We start from the raw sequence: 25,378 nt of genomic DNA, 5'->3' as shown, positions 1-25,378 counted from the left end.
AATTTTTACAGAGGAGTTGTCTACCAGATTCGATGGGTTGATGGAAAAATAATAAAATTGGCATATTAAATAGGCCGAATAATTTGATAGAGGTGTAAGCCGGAAAACAGTTATATTAATAACGTGCAATCTCCTCTGGCAAATTATATAGCCGATGTGGTCAATTTTTACAATCTTTTCCCTGCTACTGGTAGTGACTGCTAGCTGTTGGATGTCCCTCTCGCCATTTCTACCATTCTTCCTTTGTCGCAAATCTTTGACTGCGATCCAAAAGGTGAGTTTGGCTCAAGTACATGCAACCATCCAAACACTGAGACATAATTGGTGGTTTACGCACAGAACGAATTAAAGACGAGTGCAATTTCCTAAAAGCCCTTTGGCGCTGCGGCGCGGCTCTTGAGTCCTAGACAAAAAGCAAAAACTTCAAAAACAGCCAAAGTTCATATCGTATTACCTTTGTATTTCTCATGCGGCAGTTCCCACTTAACAGCATTTAGCAAAAATAAAAGTATTTCCTAAAAGCCTTTCGCTCTCGAGTCTGACATGAACGGTTAAAACACTGTTTTGTATTGTCTTGTATTGTATATATAGATCCTGCGAGGGTTCCTTCTCGAAAAAAGGGCAAGTAACGTTGCTGTTGATTGATTTTCGAAAGACGTGGTGAGATGAGGAGGTGAAGGCCTGTGAAGCTACCTAACTTACGACCTATCCGGTTCCTACCAATACGCGTACACACACACACACACACACACACACACACACACACACACACCACACACCACACACACACACACACACACACACACACACACACACGAATATATATGTGCGAATATATATATAACGTTATATATATAACGTTATATTCGCACATTCGCGTACACGTACGCGTATTGGTAGGAAGGATAGGTCGTAAGGAATAGTTAATCGTCTCCTTTTAGTTTTGACAGATTACGATGATGTCATCATAAGATTACCCCTTAAAGTTCAGGATATGAAGAAAAAAAAACAATCCATGAGTGTGTCCACGGACTTGGGCTGTCCGTCGCAATCCACATCCACAGCACAACTGAGCGAACACATAGCACACTCTTCTACGCGGTACCTATTATGTTCGAAAGAGCATTGTAGAACAGAACGTATTCGCGTATTCGTTATTTCTATCACGGCTTTGATCGTGAAAACAGGTGGAGCTTCTGATACATGTTTTTTTCTCTAGCTGCACGCTATATACGGATTTTTCTTTGCAATTTTGTCTTCGCCTTCACCATCAGTTTTTGGCGTAACTGCCAATTCTATTAATACGTTTTGAGGGGGTGTGTCTACTCCTGCACGACTCACGATGAACAGCATCTGGAGAAGACAAGCACGTTGAGTGTTGAATGGCTTCAGAACCGGAGAAAACATACTACTTAGGCCACAGTAGTACTACATGTTATTAATAGTCAGTCATATTTTGCAGCACCCAAAAATGACAAAGCAGGAAACATAGAACGTTGTGTATCATCTCCATATATGTCTACGCTGGTAACACAAAGTAATGAAGAACATACGTTGTTCGATAATTCCTCACTTCATTACGGTTCTGCTTTCTTTATTTGCATATTGTTGGGTCGTCTGTAAAGCTACTTACAGTCTTCTTCGTCGCCAAATTGGAAAAAATCTGGTGGCTTTGAGAACAAATTCAACAAGCTACAAATATCTTTAGAATTACAACAACGTCGTCACCGCGCTCTAGCAAATGCTGTCCATAGCAGCCGTCACCCTGGAAAAAATAGAAATAACGTTTACCTCTTTACAAATAGAAATGACGTCAAATCAGTAACCTATGTCTTTTATAGAATACACATAGCTACAAATTCACACACACACACACACACACACACACACAAAACACACACACACACACACATGCACACACACACAACACACACACACACACACACACAAACACACACATATTTACACACACAAACACACATACAGATATACACAGAACACACACACACACACACACACACAAAAACACACATAAATATACACACACACAAATATGAACACCACACACACACACACACACACACACACACACACACACACCACACATACATACATACATAAATACATGCACACAAAAACAATACCAGTGTTGATTTTAATGTGTCGTGAGGTGTCTCACCTGTCCAGAGGCACCTGTTCCTCACACAGGTTGACCAGGGTGTACATGTGGCGCAGGGCGTGCTCATACTGCAGTAACACAGAGAGATTTACAGGATAAAATTGTACCATCAAAATACACTAAATGTTGATTGAAAAGAACAGTCAAGCCAGGAACGTCAGTATTGTTGTTCAGCGTTTTAAAGATAAACTGATGGCTTTCAAACAACGTTAGAAATAAAATGACAATGTTCGTATATTGGGAAAGGAGGGGTAATACTATCACTGGTTGTATCCGCTGTTTTGTCCAGCAAAAAAGGCAAGGATACAAAATCGGTGTTTAATCTGAGCAAGCCAAAACAAAAAACAAAAAAAAAACATATGCATCTAATCAACTTTTCGCACTACTGTAATGAGACAGCGACTAGAATATGCTGTATGATAGTATTGATACAGATACATGTAACGTTATATGTATACAGCAGTTGTGTATAGATGTATCATCTGACCTGCGACAGATCGTAGCACTTGTCGTGGAAGTAGTTGACGGCTGCCTTGTAGCAGGGGCGGGCGGTGATTTCACGATGGTGATTGACGAGGATGTCCGCAGCCTTGTCCGCGTCATCCGTTGCCATGGTGACTATATCCTTCATGGTCTGGGCGATGCTCGTCCGGAGCTGTCGACCGGAAAGAAATTAAAAGAAAAAAATTAAGGGCACCTAAAGTGATTTAAAAAAAATTAAGGCTCTCGGTGGCCAATATGAGATGTTGTCACATCGGCGCACCAAATCCGTAAGGTGTTTTTGGCACCCTGACAGACAGATTAGCCTAAGAGGCTCGGTGGACGTCACTCCACTGTATAGATGGTGAAGTCGTGTAAAGTGCCTTTCCCAAGGGCACAACGTCGGGCCACGGTGAGTATCGAACCCGGGACCTATTGGTTCCAAGTCCAACGCTCTAACCGTTGCGCCACCGACGCCACAGTAAAGTGATTTCAGGGCAGTAAAACTGCATTTCACAGTTAATTTCCTGGTTATTTTCTAAATGTGGTTAGTGGAATCAACCCTATGCCTATCCCATAGCATACTGATATCCGTAAGGCAAAAATGCGATGTGGCTGACGGAAACTGTTACTTGTTTCGTATCGTATAGGGTGGTTCTAGTATTTATGGGTGATACCCCAAAAATAAAGGGACTACTGATGTAGGTTGCTTTGGTGATTATTTCAATCGCTTCAAGTATGAAATGATGATGAAAATGTGCTAAGAAATGGCAGTAATGTCCATATCAGACAAATTTCCTTATCCAGAATAATTTTTCTTTGCCGCCCTGAAATTGAACTGGATGCCTTAGATACACCATTGATAGAAACATTATAGATGCTGTATATTTTACTGACGTTGAGCTCCTCCTTCAGCTCGGCCAGCACGGCCTGCCTCTCCTCCTCGGACTCCGCGGTCTCCAGCCGGAGGTTCAGGATGGCGAGCGGCACGTCAGGGGAGGGGACCGCGTCATGCTGCGGAACAATGGAACACGCGTTTTGTTCGAATGACGTCAGATCGAACATGGTGGAACATGATTCGGATTCGAAAAAAAATTCTGTTCAAAAATAGAACACGCGTTCTGTTCGAATGGCATCAGATCGAACATACATGGTGGAACATGATTCGAATTCAAAAAAACTACTGTTCGAAAATGGTACACGCGTTTTGTTCGTATGACATCAGATCGAACATGCATGGTGGAACATGATTCGAATGCGAAAAGAAATTCTGTTCGAAAATGGAACTCGCGTTCTGTTCGAATGGCTTCAGATCGAACATAGTGGAACATGATTCGAATTCCAAAAAAACTACTGTTCGAAAATGGTACACACATTTTGTTCGAATGACGTCAGATCAAACATGGTGGAACCTGATTCGAATTCGAAAAAAAAACTTTTACAAAATGGAACATGCGTTCTGTTCGAATTATGTCAGATCGAATAATTCTGGCGCCTTCGTATGCATATATGGCGTTGCTTACCTGGACCTTTCTGTAAGGTTTGAGGGGGGCGGACGGGTAGTTGATGGTGCTCTGGTACAGTCCAATAATGTCGTTTTTCATGTTCTGATAAAAGAAGAAGATAACATTGTTGAACAGAAAAGAAAAAGAATGAAAAATTCGAATGGGACTATAGAACACATCCCAAATTCTCTGCCCGCGGTAGTACTCACCATGTCGCCATATTCCTGCACGTGACTCCGGTTGGTCAGCATCTTCACCTTCTCAAACTGCTGCTCAAGGGTCTCCTTAGAAACTTGTTCCTAATTTGGACAAGCAACACAATGATGCTGTTTACTGCATGGACACGCTAAAAGAATAATACAAGGAAAATAATAGAAACTTTATTTGCAAAATCATGCCAGAAGGCTAATTGCCTTTACAATCAAGTATAATACTCATTGCAATACAGTAACAGGAGACAGGTAACAACTGTCTGGAAAAAAACTTCTACTACTACGCTAGCTATTATGGGGTTCGACTTCTTCTTTGAAGGCAGTGGATAATGAATAGTGCCACACTCTGCATAATTAGTGGATTTTGTGATCTTAGTAGAAATGCAGTCTTTTGGTGATCTTCTAAATGACGAAAGGATGGAGAAATAATAAACTACATAAATTTTGGAAGAATTATAAAGACAATTGAAAATAGGATCGATCGATGATCCAAGATTCTCCCTGGTAATTTGTCAGTGCTGAATCTCTTGGCTATCTTGTTTACCGGTGCTCCCATATTCGCTCCCTAGAAATACGGGCGAGTGAGTATAAAGAACCTCGTACCATATCGGATAGTACTCACTACGACAGAAACGGCAAAACATAATGATGACTCTAGTACTACCAATGGGTCGTCCTTCTCAACGAGGATCGATATTATACGGTCTCAACCACACAATCGCAATAGTGCCCTTTCATTGTTATCATTCAATCATTGGATAGGGAAATGGACTTGCGCTTAATTTCATTTTGTACATATTTTGAAGTGTATGTTCATTTTCTTTATTCTATGTATTTATTTAGTGGCCGTGGTGTCAAATAACTTCAGTGCGCCATCAATAGGTCGAGTATTCTGTTTGTGTGTATGATTGATGAAAAAACACTCAGTCAAAACGGCCATGTATAATGATAGCGTCCACCGTATAAGTCCTAGGATAGTGCGGCCAGCTGTGGCAGCCGCGGTGGTGTAGCTGTGCGTGGGAGGGCGATGTCCTTGGTACTGAAAGGCCGGCGCAATGCTTGGTTGAGGCTTATTTAATTGTAATTCGGTACCTTCAGTGAGCGGGTGAGAGAAACGACAATTGCTGTAGATAAATATATATGGCCTGTTCAGAAGTCAGAATGGTGACAGAATTCTGTATCTGTATCTGTATAGCCGGTATAACCGCCTTTCGGCATAACACACCAGCTTCGCAGGCACGCGGCGCGGCGGCAGCTGGCTATATTACACCGATCGACCTGTTACACCTAACCCTTGCACTTCTAGCTCTAGGTTAGAATTGAGAAGTAAACTAGACATAGGAGGTATCAAAGAAGATGTAATTCAGTGGATGAAATTTAAAAGACTTGTTTGGTTTTCAATTATCTCAAAATGATGACTGTTTCTTATCCGTGAATAGTTTCATCAGGTTCGTTTACACAACTAATGTGAACCAGTCAGAATTGCCCTGAGAGAGTAACAGACGGCTGAATAAAACACTTGGTTGTGTAAAAATAGTCTCTTTATTCAGCGACTTACCAACCTGATGAAACTATTCACGGATAAGAAACAGTAATCATTTTGCAGTAGTCGAAAACCAAACAAGTCTTTTGATAAATTTAATACACTGAATTACATCTTCTTTGATACCTCCTATATCTAGTTTACTTCTCAATTCTGTCACCCTTCTGATTTCTGAATAGGTCATCTATATATAGCTACAGCAATTGTCGTTTCTCTGGCCCGCTCATTTAAGATACCGAATTACAATTAAATAAGCCTCAACCACCCATTGCGCCGGGATTTCAGTACCAAGGACTAAATTACTAGTACATCCTCTTTGATACCTCTTTAGTCAATGACTGTTTCTTTCTTACCACATCAGAATCCTCCATCCAGTTGACGCTGTACAGATCAAGCTGGTGTGTTACGCCGAAGGGCGGTTATACCGGCTATACCGATACAGGTACAAAACTCTTCCCCATACCCCATTCATAGCTCTCCTCAACTCTTCCCCAACGTGGCCTTACCACGTCAGAGTCCTCCATCCAGTTGACGCTGTACAGATCACCCAGGTATGTCTTCCGCTTCGTGTCCATGTAACACGCGTAGGAAGACTCCTTACCGTTCGCAGCGGTGGTCGCGAAAACTTCACAAGGAAAAAGAGAAAGAACAAGATTAAAGAAGAAAATAAACTCTTTCTATCGTTTGAATGGAATTGAAATTTTCTGGAATCGTACGAATGATTTTCATAACTCTCAAATCATTGTTAATGCAATGACAAGTGGCCTAATAGTAATACATACAGTAGAACATTTTTCATTATTATAAGAAGTAAAATGATAGGCGCTTGCAGAGATGTGTGATACAAGGACTAGGGAAACAGAGATGGGCGAATGGGACACGATATAGAGTCGGACTTTAACTTAGAGTAATAAATAATAGACAAACGGGCGGATAGAAATACTTGTCACTCACTGTTGATGTTGTCCGGGAGAATCTTGTCAAACATGGAGCCGGACTCACAAGACTCCAGGTAGAACACCAGCTGGACAATGTGTTCAAAACAGTTAGTGATGTAAAATAAGGTATTTTTTTGGTTGGATGTATGAGGAAATAAGTAAATATCGAAGTTGTGTTTGGCATTGAAACGCGACGGGTTTAAATTTTGAGCAAAGTCAACCAAGGATTGAGGTGTTCAATAATTCATTCTTTCCTAGAAGTATCACAGAGTGGAACTTGCTGTCACCAAGTATACAGTAGGGGCATTGTCAATAGATAGCTTTAAACAATGTCTCGAGTTAGAAGTTCAAGGGTTAGGTGTAACAAGTCAATCGGTGTAGTGTAGCCAGCTGCCGCCGCGCCGAGTGCCTGCGAAGCTGGTGTGTTACGACGAAAGGCGGTTATACCTGCTATACAGATACAGAAGCTGGTGTGTTACGCCGAAAGGCGGTTACTACCTGCTATACAGATACAGAAGCTGGTGTGTTACGCCGAAAGGCGGTTATACCTGCTATACAGATAAAGAAGCTGGTGTGTTACTCCGAAAGACGGTTATACCGGCTATACAGATGCAGAAGCTGGTGTGTTACGCCGAAGGGCGGTTATACCGGCTATACAGATGCAGAAGCTGGTGTGTTACGCCGAAGGGCGGTTATACCGGCTATACAGATACAGAAGCTGGTGTGTTACGCCGAAGGACGGTTATACCGGCTATACAGATACGGATACAGATACAGATACCTTATTGAACTTGCCCTCCTGGTGCATCTCCTTGAGCGTAGTGACCAGGTCGTCTGCGTGCAGCATGCCTCCGTGCGGCATGGCCACGATCCCGGGCGCGCCGTGGTCAGTGTAGTACACAAACACGTTATCGTGGGGGCCGCTGGGAGGCCAGGAAGGGAGTCTCAGTGGTGTAAACTTGTGAATATCAAAGTTCTTTATTATGACACACAAGCAAACACACACACAGAGAGAGAGAGAGAGAGAGAGAGAGAGAGGGAGATAGAGAGAGGGAGAGAACGATAGACAGAGAGACAGATATAGAGATTCAGAGAGAAAGAAATTGAGAGAGAGAGAGAGAGAGATGCAAACACACACTCACACACACACACGGACAGTCACACCCAAAACAATACCTCCATACTGGTGGAGGTAACATACAACGCAATGTTGTTATTTTATGAGGACTACTGACCTCTCGATGACCTTCCCGCTGCCTATCCCGGCCACGCCCTCTCGGTCTCCCTTCAGCACACGCAGGAAGTTCTTAGCGGTCACGTCCTAACCGGAAATGACGTACGTATACAGAGGATGTGAATATTACTGCATTATAATATGTAATATTACTGCACTAATTGAGTATATTGGGGAGGTGGTGGCATATTGTCTAGCATCGACATCATTGTTTCAAAAGGAACATTTACAAAAGTACAACAGCTAGCATTTAAACGTCTACTGCACTATCATCATGTAGTAGGTACATGTAGTACACAAAACAATATAGCAGAAACGAAAATGAAATTTTATTTTTTTAGTAAATAATGGTAAAAGTATCAGATTCGCTGATGTTGGGTTTGTTTTGATTGGCGCATTGTGACTTACGAATCTGGTGTAGTCCTTGGGAACTCCATGGTACACGTCTGGTCCGTCAGGGTGGTTGATGATGACTCCTTTGGTGGGGTTCCTGGTCCAACAAACACAGAACAATGATTCAAGATATATAATAGTTAAAGGCTGATGAAATACAATTAAAAACATAGAATGACAGGGACATGTGGGGCTTGCTATCGGTACCGACTTCTACCGTACCCTGCATGATACTTTGAGCTTTTAAAGATGGTATCATCCTTACTCAAATATCGGCCGTGCTTGATAATGATGCCTTAGTTGAATATGTCTAAGAAACATTGTAGTGACTAAGTCATATAAACTAATATGGCATTCGCATCATATTCCATGGCATTTGTTTGCATGTATGAAGGACTGTATGGCGTAATGGACTGGTATCAATAGACACCAGACTCCTTTGCAGGATAAATAAATAGTATAAATCGGCCCAAGAAAATGTAGCTGGTCAGAGGAGTTGGCCGGCCATAGAGGCTCCAGTTTGCAAATTGGACCCTCTAGACCTATGGCCGGCCAACTGTCCTGGCCAGCTACATCTTTAAGGCCGATTTCTACAATCTATTTAGCCTGCAAAGGAGTCTGGTGAGGACTAGCTCTACCAAGAACTATTATTATTGTTTGACCCCCCTCTTCCCAAATGTACACTCGACACCCATGAAAAGCGGCCCAAATTGACCGAATGGGGTACTCTCTTAATCGAGTATAAATAAAGGCACAAACAAACAAACAAACCTGATGTTGTGAGCGAGATCGTCCGCCATCATGACCACGATCCTCTCATCCGGGATACCGTTCCTGTGCAGGATCTGGTAGGCGTGGCACACGTCAGCCTGGGGGTGGGTAAAAAAAATTAAGGCTTAACTAGAAAGGTAACATTTGCAAATCATATGCATAATGTTTACCATGGTGTAATGTAGCTAGCTGCCGCCGCGCCGCGTGCCTGCGAAGCTGGTGTGTTATACCGGCTATACCGATACAGATACAGATACCTTCGCATATGGTCTGCTCTGTTAATTCTTACACAAACATATTCATATATATGGTCACAGGAGTCTAAATCCCTCCTGCTATAAATTTGCAACATGATGTAACCCAACACCAGTTACCATGGTAACAGACAGTTTGTTTTACTGACTTGAACGAGAAAATGGGGAAGTTGATATCCTACAAAATATTAACTAATCAACATTGAATAGTTCGCGTTGATTCGGTCCCTTGTTTAATAACCGACGTGGGATGTGGTGTACTGTGTACATTTCATTGCTGTTACATCATTTACTAGCAAAGTAAATCTACATGGTTAGATGCCAATGACGTTGTGAAGAACTCGAGTAAAGCACGTGATCGAAGTGTGTTTCCCGGTAAAAAAACGTTTTATTTGCCATCAATAACCTTAAGTGCGTCGTCGGAAGCAAAGTCCGAAACTACTAGTACTTCGTCTCATGCTAACGTTCGTGGGTCCCAAACTTCCCTTTTTTGGGTGTTTTATTGTCAATATATGTATTAATAACGCCATCCAAATCTAAAAGGGAAAATCCAATTTATTCCTTTTTTTCCGTCTGGAATTTCCGTCTTCTCACCAACAGCGCTGCTAAAAGCCTCGCGGTATTTCAGAAAGATAACTTCACTGTCGCTTTGCAACTTAAAGCTGTCACGATTATAGCATCACAAGAAATATAAGGGCAGTCTCAGTATTGAAGTCTGACAAGTACATATTTCCAACCATGTCTATGATCAAAATATGAACTAAGTTTGTCTTATAATTAGTATGCAACCTAACAACAATAAAAAAATATGTCCTATTTGTATAACCCTATAATGTCACGATGGCATAGGACATATTTACCATAAACAATCCGTTGTAGACATGTTAAAAAAAGATCAATACATCAAATCGTAGATATTACAGAATCAGAAGGATATAGAGTATATAGGGTTACTGTGAACAATGACGTCCGAATGGGAAACGGTTTGGATTTTCACAATTCTTTTTCATTTATCAGGATGTTTTCTAAAAAGTGTTTTGCTAATAACTGGCATCCACTGTGCATTGTCTGGCTTCAGTCTAAAGGCATCCAGTGCGATTTCAGGGCAGCAAAACTGGAAATATTCTAAATAAGGAAGTCTTTGTCCTATTTACACATACTGCTTCACATTAGCACATTTGAGTCAGCATCTCAGACTTTGAGCTTAAAACTGCAAAAAACAAGCCTCAAAATTAGTTCGTCATTTATTTTCTGGGTGGTACCCCAAAAAATCACCCCGGGGTCCTTCCAGTAACCATTTCCTTCAGAATTTTCGACTTTTTGCTTCATGAGTGTCAAGATATATTGGGATAGTATGTTAACTCATGAGTATGTAACGTTAGATAAACTAGAACATTTGCTTTGAAAAAAAATCGTGTTTCCAAGCCCTAAAAACTGCACCGGATGCCTTTAAAAAAAGAGGCAACATTAATTTTTCATTCAAGCATAAATTAGCATCATGGCGCAGGTACACGTAAACATACCTGGTGACGATAGTTTCCCCAACCGGATTTTTCTAAAAAGTGTTAATACATGTAACTGGCATCCACTGTGTATTCTCTAGCTTCAGTTAAAAGAAGGGGGCAACATTTTTCAATTGAGTATAAATTAGTATCGTGGCGCAGGTAACATACGTAAACTTATAATGCTCCCTATAATTTCCTGGCTATAATTTCCTGTCTTTGAATCCGCGTTGTTCGCAACCTGTTATCCACCTTAAATCCAAGCGAATTCGAAGGCCATCGACGGTCAACCCTCACTCAGGTGAATTAAGGGACTGACACGGTCTCCATTGTCCCTCGAGACAGAAGGATGCCAACAAATGTTAGTCCGGTGGAGACAAATTAAAGTAAGTTTCATGGCGCAGGTAAACATATAGCCCATACCTGGTGACGATAGTTCCCCCAGCCGGTTGAACCGGCGATCAACACCGCCCAGTTCACTCCCGGCTCCGGTTCGGCCACGGGGATAGCCTCCTCAAAATCCGCCGGGAACCCAAGAACAGCCCCGAACAGGGACAAAACCACGATGGCAAGCATGTTGGAGGTGCTAGCGAGACAGCGAGACAGAAAAGTACGTCTGATACAAGCAAAACGGCGGAGGGAAAACAGAAAAGGCGAACTTTGGACTGGTGAAAAATCACGAGGTTTGCAGGTGGTTGGGTGGGTGGGACCATGGGTTGCGTTCGGTCATGTTTGTATATTATGTCACACTGCAAATATGCGGAGAAATATTGCTGTATGGACAATGGTTCCCTATCTGCGTTGTAAAAGCACACAAACATGTCCTAACATGTCGATAAAGCACTTGAGGGGGAATTACTTGATCTTGGCAACCGCAAACTTGAATGAAGTTTATAGCTCTTTCTTTGAATTTGTAGAGCCTTTAATGATCAATTGAATTCCTCATTTCTTACCAGCGCTTCCTAAAATGTGTTGACTATAACAATGTATGTAATGTGAAAGTCCATAGAAATAGTCATTTTTCAGGAAAGATATTGCCGATATACTATCTCACGAAATAAAAATCTGACGCGATCTACAGCTAGGCAATGCAACGTGCAGCTTGTCCTTGAAATGCTAGAGGTCGCTTTTGAATAAAGCTGGTTGGTCGGGAAAGATAGAAAAGGTTGGCCACATGGAATTTCATTCGAATTTCAGTATTTCGGCTTTTTTCATAGTCTTTATAAGTCACTAGGCAAATTAAAAGATGGAAAACGTCCACTCCCTTTTTCAGCTGATTCCCCCTCCCCGGGCGACTTCAATGGTATAGTCCATCCCCTGAAAGTCCCCGGATGTTGAGATTTGTAGCGGTACTTTCCAATCAGGACACCAGTTGCAAGAGGAAGCCGACAGACATCTTCGCAAGAAAACGCAGATTTTTCCTCCAAATTTTCAGTTTTATCCGGGAAATTATCCTCAACTATCGTCGAAGGTATGTTGCTTGGCTTGTGTGGTAGGCGCGTGGATAGCAGCGGTATTTTGTAGCGTGTTTAGAGGATATTTTTCCAGACATTTATTCCGGCAAAATAACCCATTTTTTAATGGTACTGATGGCTGATGGGAGGGCGTGCATGGGGTTCACCAATATTCTATATTCCAGGCAGATTTCTCTTTGTGATTTTAATTTTTTCCAAATACCAACATTTGATTTAACTAGTGTGTATAAATTTAAAAGAGGTATCTTGTTTATCAAGGTTTACACTTTGATATTGATACGGAGTTGTATATTTTGTCCCCCATGTTGAACCTCAAAAATCATGCAATCTAAAATATTGTAAAATTTGTTGTTTTCCTTTCTTCATAAGAGCAATATTGTAAGAAGTGGAAGTATTGAACAGGTGCGATATTTTGTTTGTTTAGCTAACAATGATCATGTGATATTTTGAGACATGATTGGGACATATTATTTCCATCTAGTTCCCCAAGCAAAAAATGTGACACGTAAAAATCATATCCATCCATAAAATCTTCAGTCTTATAACTTGTGTATCTTAAGAAATTAGAGGATAATTTTCTGGCAAATGTTCAGTTTTTCTAATATCTAAGTCATTCCACAATTGTTTTTACCCGCTAGTTCCCCTTCCTCATTCTTCAAAACAAGTCAACTATGAGGTATCTTACTCTCCAAGCAGAGGTTGTGGGTGAATGATCGTTACCTTTTTATGTATGGCCGTTTTTTTTGTCGTTACCCCACCGACTACCCCCGGCTACCCGTCGGTGGCCGGCGACCTTCTCTCTGGCTAATGGATACTGCCTGACCTGTCTTGATACTGTGTTTTTGCCACCGATAGGGATCTGCTTGGAGATTAGAGATATCTGACTACTCTGTTTTTCTACAATGAAGGAAACTCTTGTCTGACCATGTGTTCCGTTTTCCTGTTGTGTATGTCTGATACTGACAGTATATAATGAATCATACATAAAGTAACATGTACGTGTTAATGTCACACAGAAAATGGTGAGCTTCCTCAGCTTTGTACCACTTGTTAGGATTTTTCATAGGTTTGTTTTTGCCACCTTTTATCAGATTATAGGAGACTTTATCTTAGGGAGACAATCTGTCAATGGTACTCTAGTAATTGCTTCCAGATGGGCATTTGGCAAGGAAACTACTAACAAAGTGCAACGACCTAGCTTGAGAATGAGATTCAAAACAAAATTTGGTGTGATGCAGAGCAAAAACATTTTATTACTACACGTGATTATACATGTGCAGACAATTGGTATAATCTAAATATTCGACAGACGTATGAATAATATACTATCCAAACTAGACAAGGCAAATCCTACATTACAATATTCCAGCTTTCTGCCTTTCTATCGAATCTGTTATTTTACCAGAAGCTTCTGTGTAGACGCATCTGTATAGCCAGTTGAACCGCGCATCGGCATAACACACCAGCTTGATACGGTTGTGAAAAATTCTAGAAAGGCACTGGAAAAGGAATTTTTTAATCTAGTTTGCCTTAAAATAACCTGTAGAGCACTTAAAACCATACCTGCATATTGTTTACATAATCCAGGTAAAAACTCTTTAACAGAATAGAACACCTGGTACCACGTAGAACAAAATAAACATTGAGACATGGATGATTGAATGAGGCATCAATGCGTTAATGGATCGTGAACTGAAGACTGGTACCTGACACTATATAACATAAAGCCCCGTGAGACCTTTTCTTTATGTGAAGTCACAATGATGTAACACTGTTTATAGAAAAGCCAGAATTTCCTGTGGTATTGTAGGTAGAGAAAGGAAAGGCACAGGTACAGGTAACATGAGTGGATGATTTTCGAACAATTTTCATGAGTCATGCTGATGATGTTTAACCTGGCATTGTGTATATATACAAAACAACCACAGTTGACTCATAATGGTTGTTAGATGACAATAAGTGCACTGACGTCACACATGTAGGCAGATCAGTGTTGTATGACTCCCCCATTGCCCCTTACACTATAAATCTGATATTGGTACAACAGGTATTATGTAGTGCATTTTCTTGATTGAATACCTTCCATCTAGCCTCTACCAGGCTTTGGGAAGGAGCTGGAAAGAGAAGAAAGTGGGAGCGCCAAACTGTTCTCTTAGTGTGGACCAACTCCCCTGGCATAATCTGTCTATTTGGCCAATTTCTTCTCTTTACAGATGCTTCTTGAAGCCTGGTAGAGGCTACCTTCCATCTACCGAATGAGGACCTGCATGCCTAATTTGCAATTGTAAGAAGTAATCAGGACTTTTTAGTCTTCGTAATCCATAGGCAGCCTCCCAAAAAATCGTAAAAGTACATTAGGCGTGAAGTTGTAATCAGCTATGAGAATTTAGCGTAATTTGTAATCGGGGGCGAAAATTTTGCGTAATTCGTACTCACTACCCCCCCTCCCCCATGCAGGCCCTCCTACATCATAGTACATGTAGATGTAGGAGGGCCTGCAAGGGGGGTCCCGACAACGCTCTACGCTGAATTCGGAAACCTCTCGATTACACTTTAGGATAAATTCCAAGTGGCTACAACGCATTACGTAGAATTAAAACGCCGAATACGCTCTACGCAAAAATATCAGAGCGGTCCGTCTGCGCTCTACGTAGAATTAAAACTGCCGATTATGCTCTACGGAAAAGGGCTTGCGGGCCCCCATGTAGTTAGTGTCCCTGTATTGTTACTGACCTGACATCTGTGTTGTGTCAGCCATATGGATGTCCTCACATTAGTGTTAAAGTGTCAATTACTCTGGAGCTCCACTCTGTAAAGCTTTTCTTGTCAGACCTCTTTAGCCATTATCAGATATAGGAGGTTTATACAAACTTCTTCATCTGATAAAATGAAAGAGGCTCTTGGCTGGAGAGTTTGTTGCAAAATCCATCCAGTTCTTCAGAAAGCGGTGCAATTGTAACCGGGAGGTCGTGAGACTTTAAAAATGGTACACACTTCTTTCTCTGCTTAGCACATATGAGAAAGAGTGTGGGAAGGTCAAGCACAGTCAGCATTACCAGTGGGCTAGCCCCCTGCTGTAGAGCCTTGCACAACTCATAAACTGTGTGTCACCCAAGGGCTACGAAATGGCGATAGGCACCACCCTACACTCAGCATAAGAGCACGAGAGACGACCTTCTTTTTCTTCAGAAAGAGTGAAAGACATCAATATATTGATAATGTCACAGTTTAGTAAGATATATTGTAAAAAATTTGGTAAGGTGTTGGTGTAACTGTAAGGGTTGAGAAAACAGCTGCCTGCACCATCCATGCTAATTGGTCTCTGAGAGCGTAAATCATAAGGGACGTGTGAGTTTAGCACCCAGGGCTTGGTGCACTGTGGACTCCTGATTATTCCTCAGGATATTCCTCTTTACAGTATTAGTAGTCTCCAAACAGATCTTTCAGCACCAAGAGACCAAGTCTAGCGATGTATTAGACGTTAAACAAGGACAACAACGACAATCTTCCCCTAGCCAAGACGGTATCCAACATTTAAGAGAGAGATTACGTATGTAGTGATCACCTTTATTCTGCTTTTTCTGCTCCATAATAGTATGGCCAGAGATGTAACATATGTTGGATTGTTCAAAAAAGAATTCGGTATCCTTCCCCCATATGGTTAAATTATAATTCCCCCATATGGTTAAATGATTTGCCCCTCTCACATGTACAGGGCAGGTGTGTGAATACACTGCTCTCATTATTACTCATTAGCATGGCCAGAAATGGAACATACGTGGAACATACGTGTTCCCCTTTTCACCATCTCCTAGGATTTGCCTGTACAATCATGTAAACCAGCACCAGGGAAAAACATGAATTTGGGTCACAGCACTCACAAATATGATCCTCCTTCCAGTCAGATGAAATACTCTCCAAGCAGAGGTTGGTGGGGAAGATTGTTACCTTTCCATACATTGTATGCCCAATTTTTTTCTGTTGAAAGAAAGAAAGATAGTGACAGAAAAAACGGGGCATATGATACATGTATATAGAAAGGTAACGATCTTCCCCACCAACCTCTGCTTGGAGAGTAAGATACAATTCTTTCATGCCCATTTTGTAATCATGCCTTTTTAGTCTTCAGAATCCATATGCAGGCTCTATAAAATCAACGTAATTCGTAATAGTACATTAGCTGCAAAGCGTGATGTCATAATCAGCTATCAGACGGCAAAAATTCTGTGTAATTCGTAATCACTACCCCCCCATGCATGCCCTCTCATAACTGCTGGCCTAGGCTTGTTCCAATTTGGCCAGCACAGACTTTCTCTTGGCAGTTATGCCAACAGATAATCTTCATGGGGATTAAAAATTTCACACGTCCAAATCTCTTTCTCATATAATGTTTGGTTAAAATTCTTGTGTTTCCCCCGTGGATAGTTTTACTAGCCGCACCTGTCCCAGTTTTTCACAGAGAACTGCCTCTCTCCTCCCCTGATATCGAAGATAACATCTTGCTGACATCATTTACCACAGGGTCCATCATGCTCACTTATCTTAAAATGATCAAGCTGCTACCAGTCGTTCCTTGTCAGCAGTTTGAAACCTTACTGTGTTTTCATGAAATTGACTATATTAGTGTTATACCACTTAGGTGTTAAATTGAGTATCAGCCTTTTTTAAGCTTTTGTTCGATCCCCACAATTTGATTCGCTATGGGCCAGTATAGCAGTAGCAGATTGTTGGAAGTGGACGAAAGCTAAAATTCAAAGTAAGAAGGCTGAAACTCAGGTTGATTGCTTGTGACTGTGAGTTATCATTTACGTAAAATTGATTTTTTTTTCTTCTGAACTTGAGTCTCAGATTTACGTAATTTTTTCTTCAGTTTAAAATTTTTTCTTCAAATTCCTGTTAGGTGTTTTTCTCTACATTTCAATGACCCAACTAAATTTATGCTCACTTTTACAGACCTTGTCCCTGATACATCCTGACTGATTTTGGCTGACAGTTCAAAGAGGCCAAGTCCTTAATTTATTATAAAAAGATTAGACCAAGGAGATCACTATCAAGTGTGCTTTAATGTCCAGTTTCTGGGAAAATGATCGTCTCTTCAGTGCAAGGATTTAGCATGGACTGATTTTTGCTGACACTGAGTGACAGTTCAAAGCCCCAAGTCCTTGTATTAAATAAAAGATTGGACCAGGGAGATCACTATGAAGTGTGCTTTAATGTCCAGTTCTGGGAAAGTGATCGGCCCTGTTCCGTATCAGGTCTTAAGTGCCAGGATTACGGATGGCGACGGTAACAAGTCCACCGGATGTCCTGTGGCTTACATGGCTGCGACCTTAATGATTCGAGAAAACAGCTGGAAAACATCGCAAGTTCAGCATCAATCTTTTCTTAAAGGTACCCCAAGCAATTTTAGGACAGCAATTTTCTGGTCATTCTTTTAATGTAAGTTTAATAAAAAAAATGCCACTTGTTTCGTGTCGTAGGCTGGTTCTAGCTTTTTATGGGTGGTACCCAAAAATCCTCATTTGGGATTGTACATCTGGGCCCTTTCAGCGTGCAAAATACGCCCCGGGCAACCAAATTTTACTTGGGGCAACCTAATTTTTGCCTGGGCAACCTGGTTCAAAAAAAGTATTTTGTACACTGCTGGCCTTCAGAGAATCCTAAATCCATTGTGAGCAACTGGTTTTGTCCTGCAGCACAAGTTATAATAGTTTGAAGGGTCACAGAATAATACCATTTCCCAGTCTCCCAGACCTGGCACAAAGCACATGGTTGTGTCGTGAATAATTCATGGTGTAATACTAGCTGGCCTGTTTGATGTCGTGTTTTGAGATCAGCCAATTCAAAACTCTCCCACTTTAATAAAAACCCCTAAGGGAATTAGATGGCTATGTATTGTTATACTGTTACATAGATTACGATATATGAATAGTGCTGTGAAGTCGTTAAGTGATCAGTAATGAGCCAGGAAAAACTGAAAGCCTCGGCGCACTACAACAGTCTTGAGTTCTTCGATGCAATAGGAAGAAATGGAGGCTCATTCAGGGGTTTTCACAATACCCATGTCTTTTTTTTGAAAAGCCTGGTTTTAGGTAACAAAAAAGGCCTCGGGGGTTTGTTGTATCATTTGGCCCTGGAGCCAAGAAATTGGCCTGTGTGAGCCCTGGAAACAGTCTGGAACCCAGGCTAGGGGGTTTAGTGAACAGACTTGGCCAGCCCATGTACATGTAGCTTGTGACAAATTGCAAGCTACAGGTACAGAGTTTTGTGGCCCAGCATGCACCCATAAATTTTATACTACACTCAGTTCCTGCTGTATTAAACCTTGTAGAACAGCTTAGTACTTGTAGAGTATATGGAAAAACCTAAGCTATATCATCTTGGTTGGAGATTGTTTTTGTTGGCCACAGTTGGCCACATGAACTTTCAGTTGTGAGTCATACATTAATTTTCTTGGCATATTTTTCTGCACATATTTTGTGTTTTCAACTTAAAGTTGAAGTTCAAAGCTGTCTGTTACTGGTTACAAATTTGGCACGGAAAGGATCTTAAAATTTTGGCTTGCGTGACTGAGAAATCAAAAAGGCCTGCTGTTTACTTTCATACACCGGATACTGCACTGAATCACATCCTCTGAAAATTATTGTTTTTGCTGTATGTTTAGGATTTAAAAGTCTATGAGGTGGTTGCTTTTCATGTGATCCGTTTGTGTAGAATTTTTGGCACCTGATTCAGAGGACTAAGTAGTTACATGTGCCAGAGGTAGACTGTCGGGTGTAAGCAGCAAGAAGGTGCCGCAAGGAATGCATGAGGTTTGCACGCAACTCTTTAACAAGTAGTCCTCGTGCCGATTCAGTGTCAGCGGTGTGTTAGCAAGGACAGACCCCTCAACCTTAGGGTCTAGAGGGTCTGTCAAAAGGCTACCATAGTAGGGAAAGGGTTAATTTAATCCACTGCCTTCAAAGAACAAGTCAAACAATATAATAGCTAGTGTAGTAGTAAAAATACAAGTTTTTTTCATACAGTACATACATATGTAGTTGTCTGTCTCCTATTATTGTATGGTATCTTTGACTGTGAAAGCAATTAGCCTTTGGGCATGATTTTGCAAATAAAGATTATCAAAGGCATCCAGTGCAATTTTGATGCCATTTCTTAGCACATTTGTGCTATGTGAAGCATTTGATTTCAAGTAGCCCTGAAACAAGCTACATGAGGCATCTCTCTATTTTTGGGTGCCACCCATAAATACACTTGTAGCTAGAAGCAGCCTACCATATGAAACAAGCAACCATTCTCTGTCAGTGACATTGCATTTTTGCCAGACAGATATCAGTATACTATTACTATTGATTCAACATAAAACTGCTACATTGAAAGAATTACTGAAAAATTGACCTTGAAAATCCAGTTTTGCTGCCCTGAAATCGCACTGGATTCCTTTAGTTCGGAACTTCCTGAGACTGAGATAAAAGGACATGATAATGAAATCAGTGAGTCCACCAATTTTCCTATTTGGAGGCACTGAAGCTTTGATAATCCCCGGTAACTGAATTTTCTTACACTTCTGCAGTTTCTTTCAGAGGCAGTGACTGAGTGAGGCGTTGGTAACATTTTCACATGGCACTGATGAACCTTTTAACATATTTAGTTGTCTATTCAGTACAGTGCGATCATCATGGTCACAACACTTTGTACATTGTGTGGTATGCAAAATATAATTCCATATACATGTACATGTATATATATATATATGTGCAAGTGGCAAGGTGGTCTTCTATGTGGTTAAGGTTTCTGATCACTAATTAAATCTGAAGGCTCTGGTCTGTGTTTGGATTCCTTGCAGACTCCAATGTTGTGCTCTGAGAAAATGCAATGTACACTGATTTTCTTCACTCAACTCAGGTGAAAATGAGTACCGACATTGCGACGTCCTCTTCGATGAGACCTTAAGTTAACTATACCTGGAATTCCAAGCAGAAAATACATTGTACCACTCTTATATTATGATAAGTTATAAAAAGAGCAGGGATCCTTCCTGGTCTGAGTGGTTCAAACCTTACAGTCTGGCCTCATGGTTGACATCTTGAAAAGGTGATAGTTACCTTCTAAAAATGTGGTAAATTTGAAAAAAATTACAAGGTTACATTGCTCAAGACATTGTTCTTTTTCCAGCACCATGAAGACTGTATTGCTGGTTACTGTCCTGTGTGTGCTGGTGAGCTGTCTTCAGGCAGAGGAAGACACAGCAGCCAGACGGCGCAGAGGTAAACATTTCTTTCAATTTTTATTTGACGAGTGTAATTAGTTCTAATGTCTATCGTGCAGTGATTTCAGACTTCATTTTGTGAACATGTAAAATATTTGATCCAGGTTAACAGTGCAAGGCTGGTTTGTTAATACTGCCACCTTACAGTTTTGGCCTGAACTACAAGATCTCATCTTGGGTATTAGTAGTCTAGTCTCAACCAGGCTTTGGGTGTGGCAAACTGTACTCTCTAGTGGACCAACTACCCTGGCATGTTATCTCTCTATTGGGCCGATTTCTGCTCTTTCCAGCTACCTCCTGAAGCCTGATAGATGCTAGGAGTAGTCACTTGTATGTTAGACTGTAGAAGTGGTCACTTGTACATCTTAACTGCAGAAGTACAGTGGTTACTTGTACATGTTTGAGTTTGACAGTAGTTTTTGTATCTTTTATCCTGAGAAATTTATTTTTCTCCCTCCAGGCAAGAAGGAGCCTAAGGAAGGCTGCAGTGGCTGGACCTGGCAGTCGTGTGTGCCGGCTAACGGTGACTGTGGGTGGGGACAGAGACAGGGAACTCAGGAGGGACCCAACTGTAAAATACTCAGTAAGACTATCAAGTGCCGCATCCCGTGTGGTAGACGCAAGGAATATGGAGGTAAGTTCCAAGTCAATCACTTATCTTATCAATCAATAAATCAGTCAATCGATCAGTCAATCAATCAATCAATCGACCAATCAACCAACCAACCAATCAATCAATCAATCAATAAATGGCCAACCAGTTGCCAGTCACTCTATCAATCAATAGCCAATAGCCAATCACTCAATGGATACATGAATGAATGATTGAATGGCTGTATTTTCATTACATTGTCATACATGTTAGAATGTAGAAAAAAATGTCAAAAAGAATACTTTACTACACAAGGTCAAGAAGGAAAGAGGCAAGAAACGTTTGTACTTAAACAAAATAATATGTCAATGTTAATTTGATATTAAATTGTTTTGAGACAGAAAAATTGTACATTTTTGTACCTCAGACTGCCGTTACCAAAAAGAATCATGGGAGTGTGACGCTGACACCAACATGGAGACCCGAACACTGCAGCTGAAGCGGGCGGTGAAGGGCGCAACCTGCGACCCCGAGGTCACGGAGACAAGGCCGTGCAAGGGAGGTGGGTGGATGTATCTCTAAGCAGATCATACGGTGGCAAGGCAGTTGGCTAGAGTGTCCATTAGCCCATGCACATTCCTCTGGCCAACTGCCTTTAATTTTTCCATATGTTAGCCTTTTTATTGCATTGCTATCATGACCATTTGTCCATAGTATAAACTTTCAACAAGACAATCTAAGCTCTACTGAAGGGAATATTTTTCCCATTGAAACAGCCTGTAATTCTTTTCTGGAACCAAAAGCCGGGACGTGTGCCTGATAAACAAAAGAAAGGCTGACAATGACATTCTGATGTTCTTGATAAGTTGGTTATTTTATTTTGTCCCAAAATGTCCCAAAGTGTCTTTTTAGTTGTCCCAGCCTAAATTTTAGCGGTCAGCGCCCATTGGACCACCTTTAATTTCGAGCCCTGGAGACAATCTACATGTATCTGTACTGAATGTTTAACCCCTTCTAAACAGCCTGCAAGTACAGCAAGAAGGAAGTTACTGACTGTGACGAGGAAAGCAACACCTTCACCATCACCAAACAGCTGAGGGTGGGAGACCCCGCCATCTGTAAGGAGCAGATCGTGAAGACCAAGAGATGCAAGAATGGAGATGAGGAGGGGAAGGGGGCACGCAAGGCAGAGAAAAAGGCAGCCCGCAAGGCAGCTAGAAAGGAGAAAAAGGCCAGGAAGCAGGCTGAAAACGGAGAAGCAGCAACTCCTAAAGGTAGGTTTGTGATGATATATACATATAGAATACAACACGGGGTATTCCCATTGCCCGAGGTACCAGCCCGACCGCGTCGAAGGCCGGAGGGAGATCCGATCCGCGGGAGGGCTGGGACCGAGGGTGATGCGGAATACACCGTGTTGTATTTTATTTATGTCATACCCACCCACAAAACACGCCTTTCAATGCGAAATGAGCAAAAATTTGGTGTCCCTAATCCCAAAAAATGCAACAACATCAATTCCAACGTCCGAATTTTGCATTCGAAGTTTCGAAAGCATTGCACGCGGTTAGGGCGAAACGCGTTCGAATCGTTCTATGGAACATTTGGAAGCCCCGGGCCATACGCATAAAGAACCCCCGGGCCGTACGGCTAGTTATCACACGGGCCGGAACACCCGTATCGAACGTAATCACGGCCCAGGTAGGACATCACTCAGGTGTCAGATCATGGAGCTAGAAAAGGTTGATAAGCTCGAAAAATTGTTCATGTCCCTTGCAGGGGTCCACCCCCCAAAAAAAGTCTAGGGTTGGCAGGTTTTTCTAGGATCGGTCAGGAAACAACAGTTTTTTTTCCAAGGCCCAATGACTGGTTCAGATATGTGCTGATTGTTGAATAAAGAACCTTCTTATACTCTACAGTCTCTTACTAACCTCAAGAAGTTATTCAAGGCTATGATATTGTTTGTTTTCCCCAGGACCATGCCAGTACGGATCCTGGAGTGAGTTCGGGGAGTGCGTGGACAACAAGCAGACCAGGACCCGTCCTATCATGTCTGGTGCCGAGAAACGCAAATGCCAACAGAGGGCTACTCAAGTCCGCAACTGTTAGTCTACAACAGTTTAGCATGTCGGCAGAACGTACTGCACCTGTGTGAAATCCATAAATGTGCATAGCACTTTGGCAGAACATCACATATAAGGTCGTATTCGCGCATATATTTCCGCCTGTAGTTTTCAAATGTTACGTCGGAAAAATATCCTCTGCAACAGGCAAAATTCTAATGCAACGTTGACTAAACATCCAATGAAAATTGTGAAAAATCAGTATTTCGCGCAGGCGCAGTACGTTCTGCTGACGTGCTCAACAGTCTGCTCTGTAGAGAGTTGCAGAAGTTGTCATCTAGACTGGTGTTTGACATCGGTAAAACAGGGGATCAACATCTAGAGGATTTTGTGTTATACAAATATATACCAAGTGTTTCTAAAAAGCTTTGTGCACAAGATATTTGTTGGCACAGTTGTTTGTGTAAAGAATTCTGTCACAGTTTAGTTGTAGTGGAGTTTGACTTTTAAAGAAGTTGTTTGTCAGCCAACCGTATGCAGTACTACAATGTATCTGATCAAGAAGGTTTTATGTCGTCATTTCTCCTGAAGTAAAATAAAGCATCAGTTGTTTGTTTGTTCCAAGTCAATGTTTTATTCACTACTAGATATTGTATATGTAAGTTTTTGAGATTACATGTACTTTGTATTGTAACCAGGATTATAGCCAGAAAGAGAGGTAGTTGGAGATGTTGTGTCAGAGTTTTAGAACTGAGTTGTTGTTTTAAGTCGGACATAAAAATGTTCATCTTTACCAGGACAATAGCCAGAAGGATGGTAGTTTAGAGATATTATGTTGTGATAAGAAAATGGTCATTAGGCCATGTTGATTTGATTATATGGATGACATCCTCTGGGAACCCCAAAACTGATGCGCGCGTGCGAATAAAAAAAAAGTTTTGCAAAAAAAAAGTTGCTTTCATTATGAAATCTGCGTGGTCATGAAGGTTGAAAAAATGACACAGAGTATGGTTTGGTGAATAATCTACTCTTTAAAATAATTTCTCTTTACATTTTCGTCTTTTTTGTTTGATTTTGGCATTCTGTGACATTGGTATCATTTTTTAATATTCTTTTTGCAACTTACGGTATATATTTGCTCATTTTGCAACTGTTTTGTACGATTTACAATATGGTTGAAAACTTTTTTTTTTTTGGAAACGGCCGAAAATTCATGCGCGCGCGGATGTCATCCATATAATCAAATCAACATAGCCTTAGTTGAAAGGAATAGTAAATGTTAGTTGTAGTCTTTTAGTAACACTAAAAGGTTCTTGTTGCGACAATTTCTACCAGTATTATTTTTTTTCTTTGCCAACTCTTACATTTTTGATACATGTACCTTCATACCATTGGTACTTTTTAGTTTAAATACTGATTTTTTTAGCAGTTTGAACTGAATTCTGTAATATTTTACCCACAACAATATCAGCAAATGTAACACAAACTGCAGTCTGAATGAGTGACTGATGTCAAGTATGTAAGGCCACACCAATTTAATTTGTTGGTTCTCGGATTTTTTCAGAAAAAATATGAAGCGACAGGGCGAAAAAAAATAAAAATAAAAACCGGTCTAGGCATCCTATTATAGGCTTAAATGCTACAAAATGAGCCATGAAGTCAACACAAAAGGCTGGGTTGAAATTTAAACATTGGATTTTGAACTTTTAATCAAACCACTGCAATGATAGATGGGAAAACTGTAACAACTAGGAAGAAAAGGACTTTCCTCAACTGTTGGGGGGCAAAACATGAGCATTTTTCAGTTGATTCAGGACCAGAATCAAATTTTTTTTTTTTTCAAATCAGAAAAAAATGAAGAGGTGAATCCGAGAACCAACAAATTAAATTGGTGTGGCCTAAGCACTTTTATAACAGAAGGGAAGACAATATCTAACACAATGTTACTATTGTAGTAATTTGTACTCC

General features: G+C 41.0%; 3 protein-coding genes across 3 annotated transcripts; 2 read left to right on the top strand and 1 right to left on the bottom strand.

The window, feature by feature from the left end:
• Positions 1-1,496: 1,496 nt before the first annotated feature.
• Positions 1,497-11,659, bottom strand: LOC109480300 (legumain-like). The gene is made up of 13 exons (XM_019782486.1): positions 11,435-11,659; positions 9,256-9,353; positions 8,500-8,581; positions 8,093-8,178; positions 7,639-7,780; positions 6,874-6,943; positions 6,426-6,544; positions 4,374-4,463; positions 4,183-4,266; positions 3,557-3,673; positions 2,667-2,834; positions 2,180-2,247; positions 1,497-1,765 (listed from the first exon to the last, which is right to left on the bottom strand). Exons 1-13 carry the CDS (start codon positions 11,585-11,587, stop codon positions 1,735-1,737), a joined length of 1,308 nt encoding a protein of 435 aa, XP_019638045.1. The 5' UTR covers positions 11,588-11,659; the 3' UTR covers positions 1,497-1,734.
• Positions 11,660-12,334: 675 nt separating this feature from the next.
• LOC109480340 (pleiotrophin-like) lies at positions 12,335-21,944 on the top strand. Its single transcript, XM_019782533.1, has 4 exons — positions 12,335-12,482; positions 20,662-20,753; positions 21,216-21,389; positions 21,775-21,944. The coding sequence occupies exons 1-4, from the start codon at positions 12,343-12,345 to the stop codon at positions 21,927-21,929; spliced, it is 561 nt and encodes a 186-aa protein (XP_019638092.1). The 5' UTR covers positions 12,335-12,342; the 3' UTR covers positions 21,930-21,944.
• A 293-nt stretch (positions 21,945-22,237) lies between these two features.
• LOC109480231 lies at positions 22,238-24,263 on the top strand. Its single transcript, XM_019782379.1, has 3 exons — positions 22,238-22,247; positions 22,370-22,621; positions 23,323-24,263. The coding sequence occupies exons 1-3, from the start codon at positions 22,238-22,240 to the stop codon at positions 23,454-23,456; spliced, it is 396 nt and encodes a 131-aa protein (XP_019637938.1). The 3' UTR covers positions 23,457-24,263.
• The last annotated feature ends 1,115 nt before the right edge of the window (positions 24,264-25,378 follow it).

This window comes from Branchiostoma belcheri, unplaced genomic scaffold, assembly GCF_001625305.1.
Source record: "Branchiostoma belcheri isolate BF01 breed outbred unplaced genomic scaffold, Haploidv18h27 scaffold50, whole genome shotgun sequence".
Taxonomy (NCBI): Eukaryota; Metazoa; Chordata; class Leptocardii; order Amphioxiformes; family Branchiostomatidae; genus Branchiostoma; species Branchiostoma belcheri.
The sequence above is the reverse complement of the archived record's forward strand: the minus strand, read 5'-3'. Positions and strand labels throughout refer to the sequence as shown.

Bases quoted from the DNA above. Each gene is read 5' to 3' on its own strand.
- LOC109480300 (XM_019782486.1), bottom strand. From the start codon at position 11,587: ATGCTTGCCATCGTGGTTTTGTCCCTGTTCGGGGCTGTTCTTGGGTTC. The intron at 4,464-6,425 runs GTAAGGCCACGT...TGTCCAAATTAG, and splicing joins GGATGGAGGACTCTGACGTG to GAACAAGTTTCTAAGGAGAC. The intron at 2,835-3,556 runs GTCAGTAAAATA...TCCGGTCGACAG, and splicing joins AGCTGAAGGAGGAGCTCAAC to CTCCGGACGAGCATCGCCCA.
- LOC109480340 (XM_019782533.1), top strand. From the start codon at position 12,343: ATGTTGAGATTTGTAGCGGTACTTTCCAATCAGGACACCAGTTGCAAG. The intron at 20,754-21,215 runs GTAAACATTTCT...TTCTCCCTCCAG, and splicing joins AGCAGCCAGACGGCGCAGAG to GCAAGAAGGAGCCTAAGGAA. The intron at 21,390-21,774 runs GTAAGTTCCAAG...TTTGTACCTCAG, and splicing joins TAGACGCAAGGAATATGGAG to ACTGCCGTTACCAAAAAGAA.
- LOC109480231 (XM_019782379.1), top strand. The intron at 22,622-23,322 runs GTAGGTTTGTGA...TGTTTTCCCCAG, and splicing joins AGAAGCAGCAACTCCTAAAG to GACCATGCCAGTACGGATCC.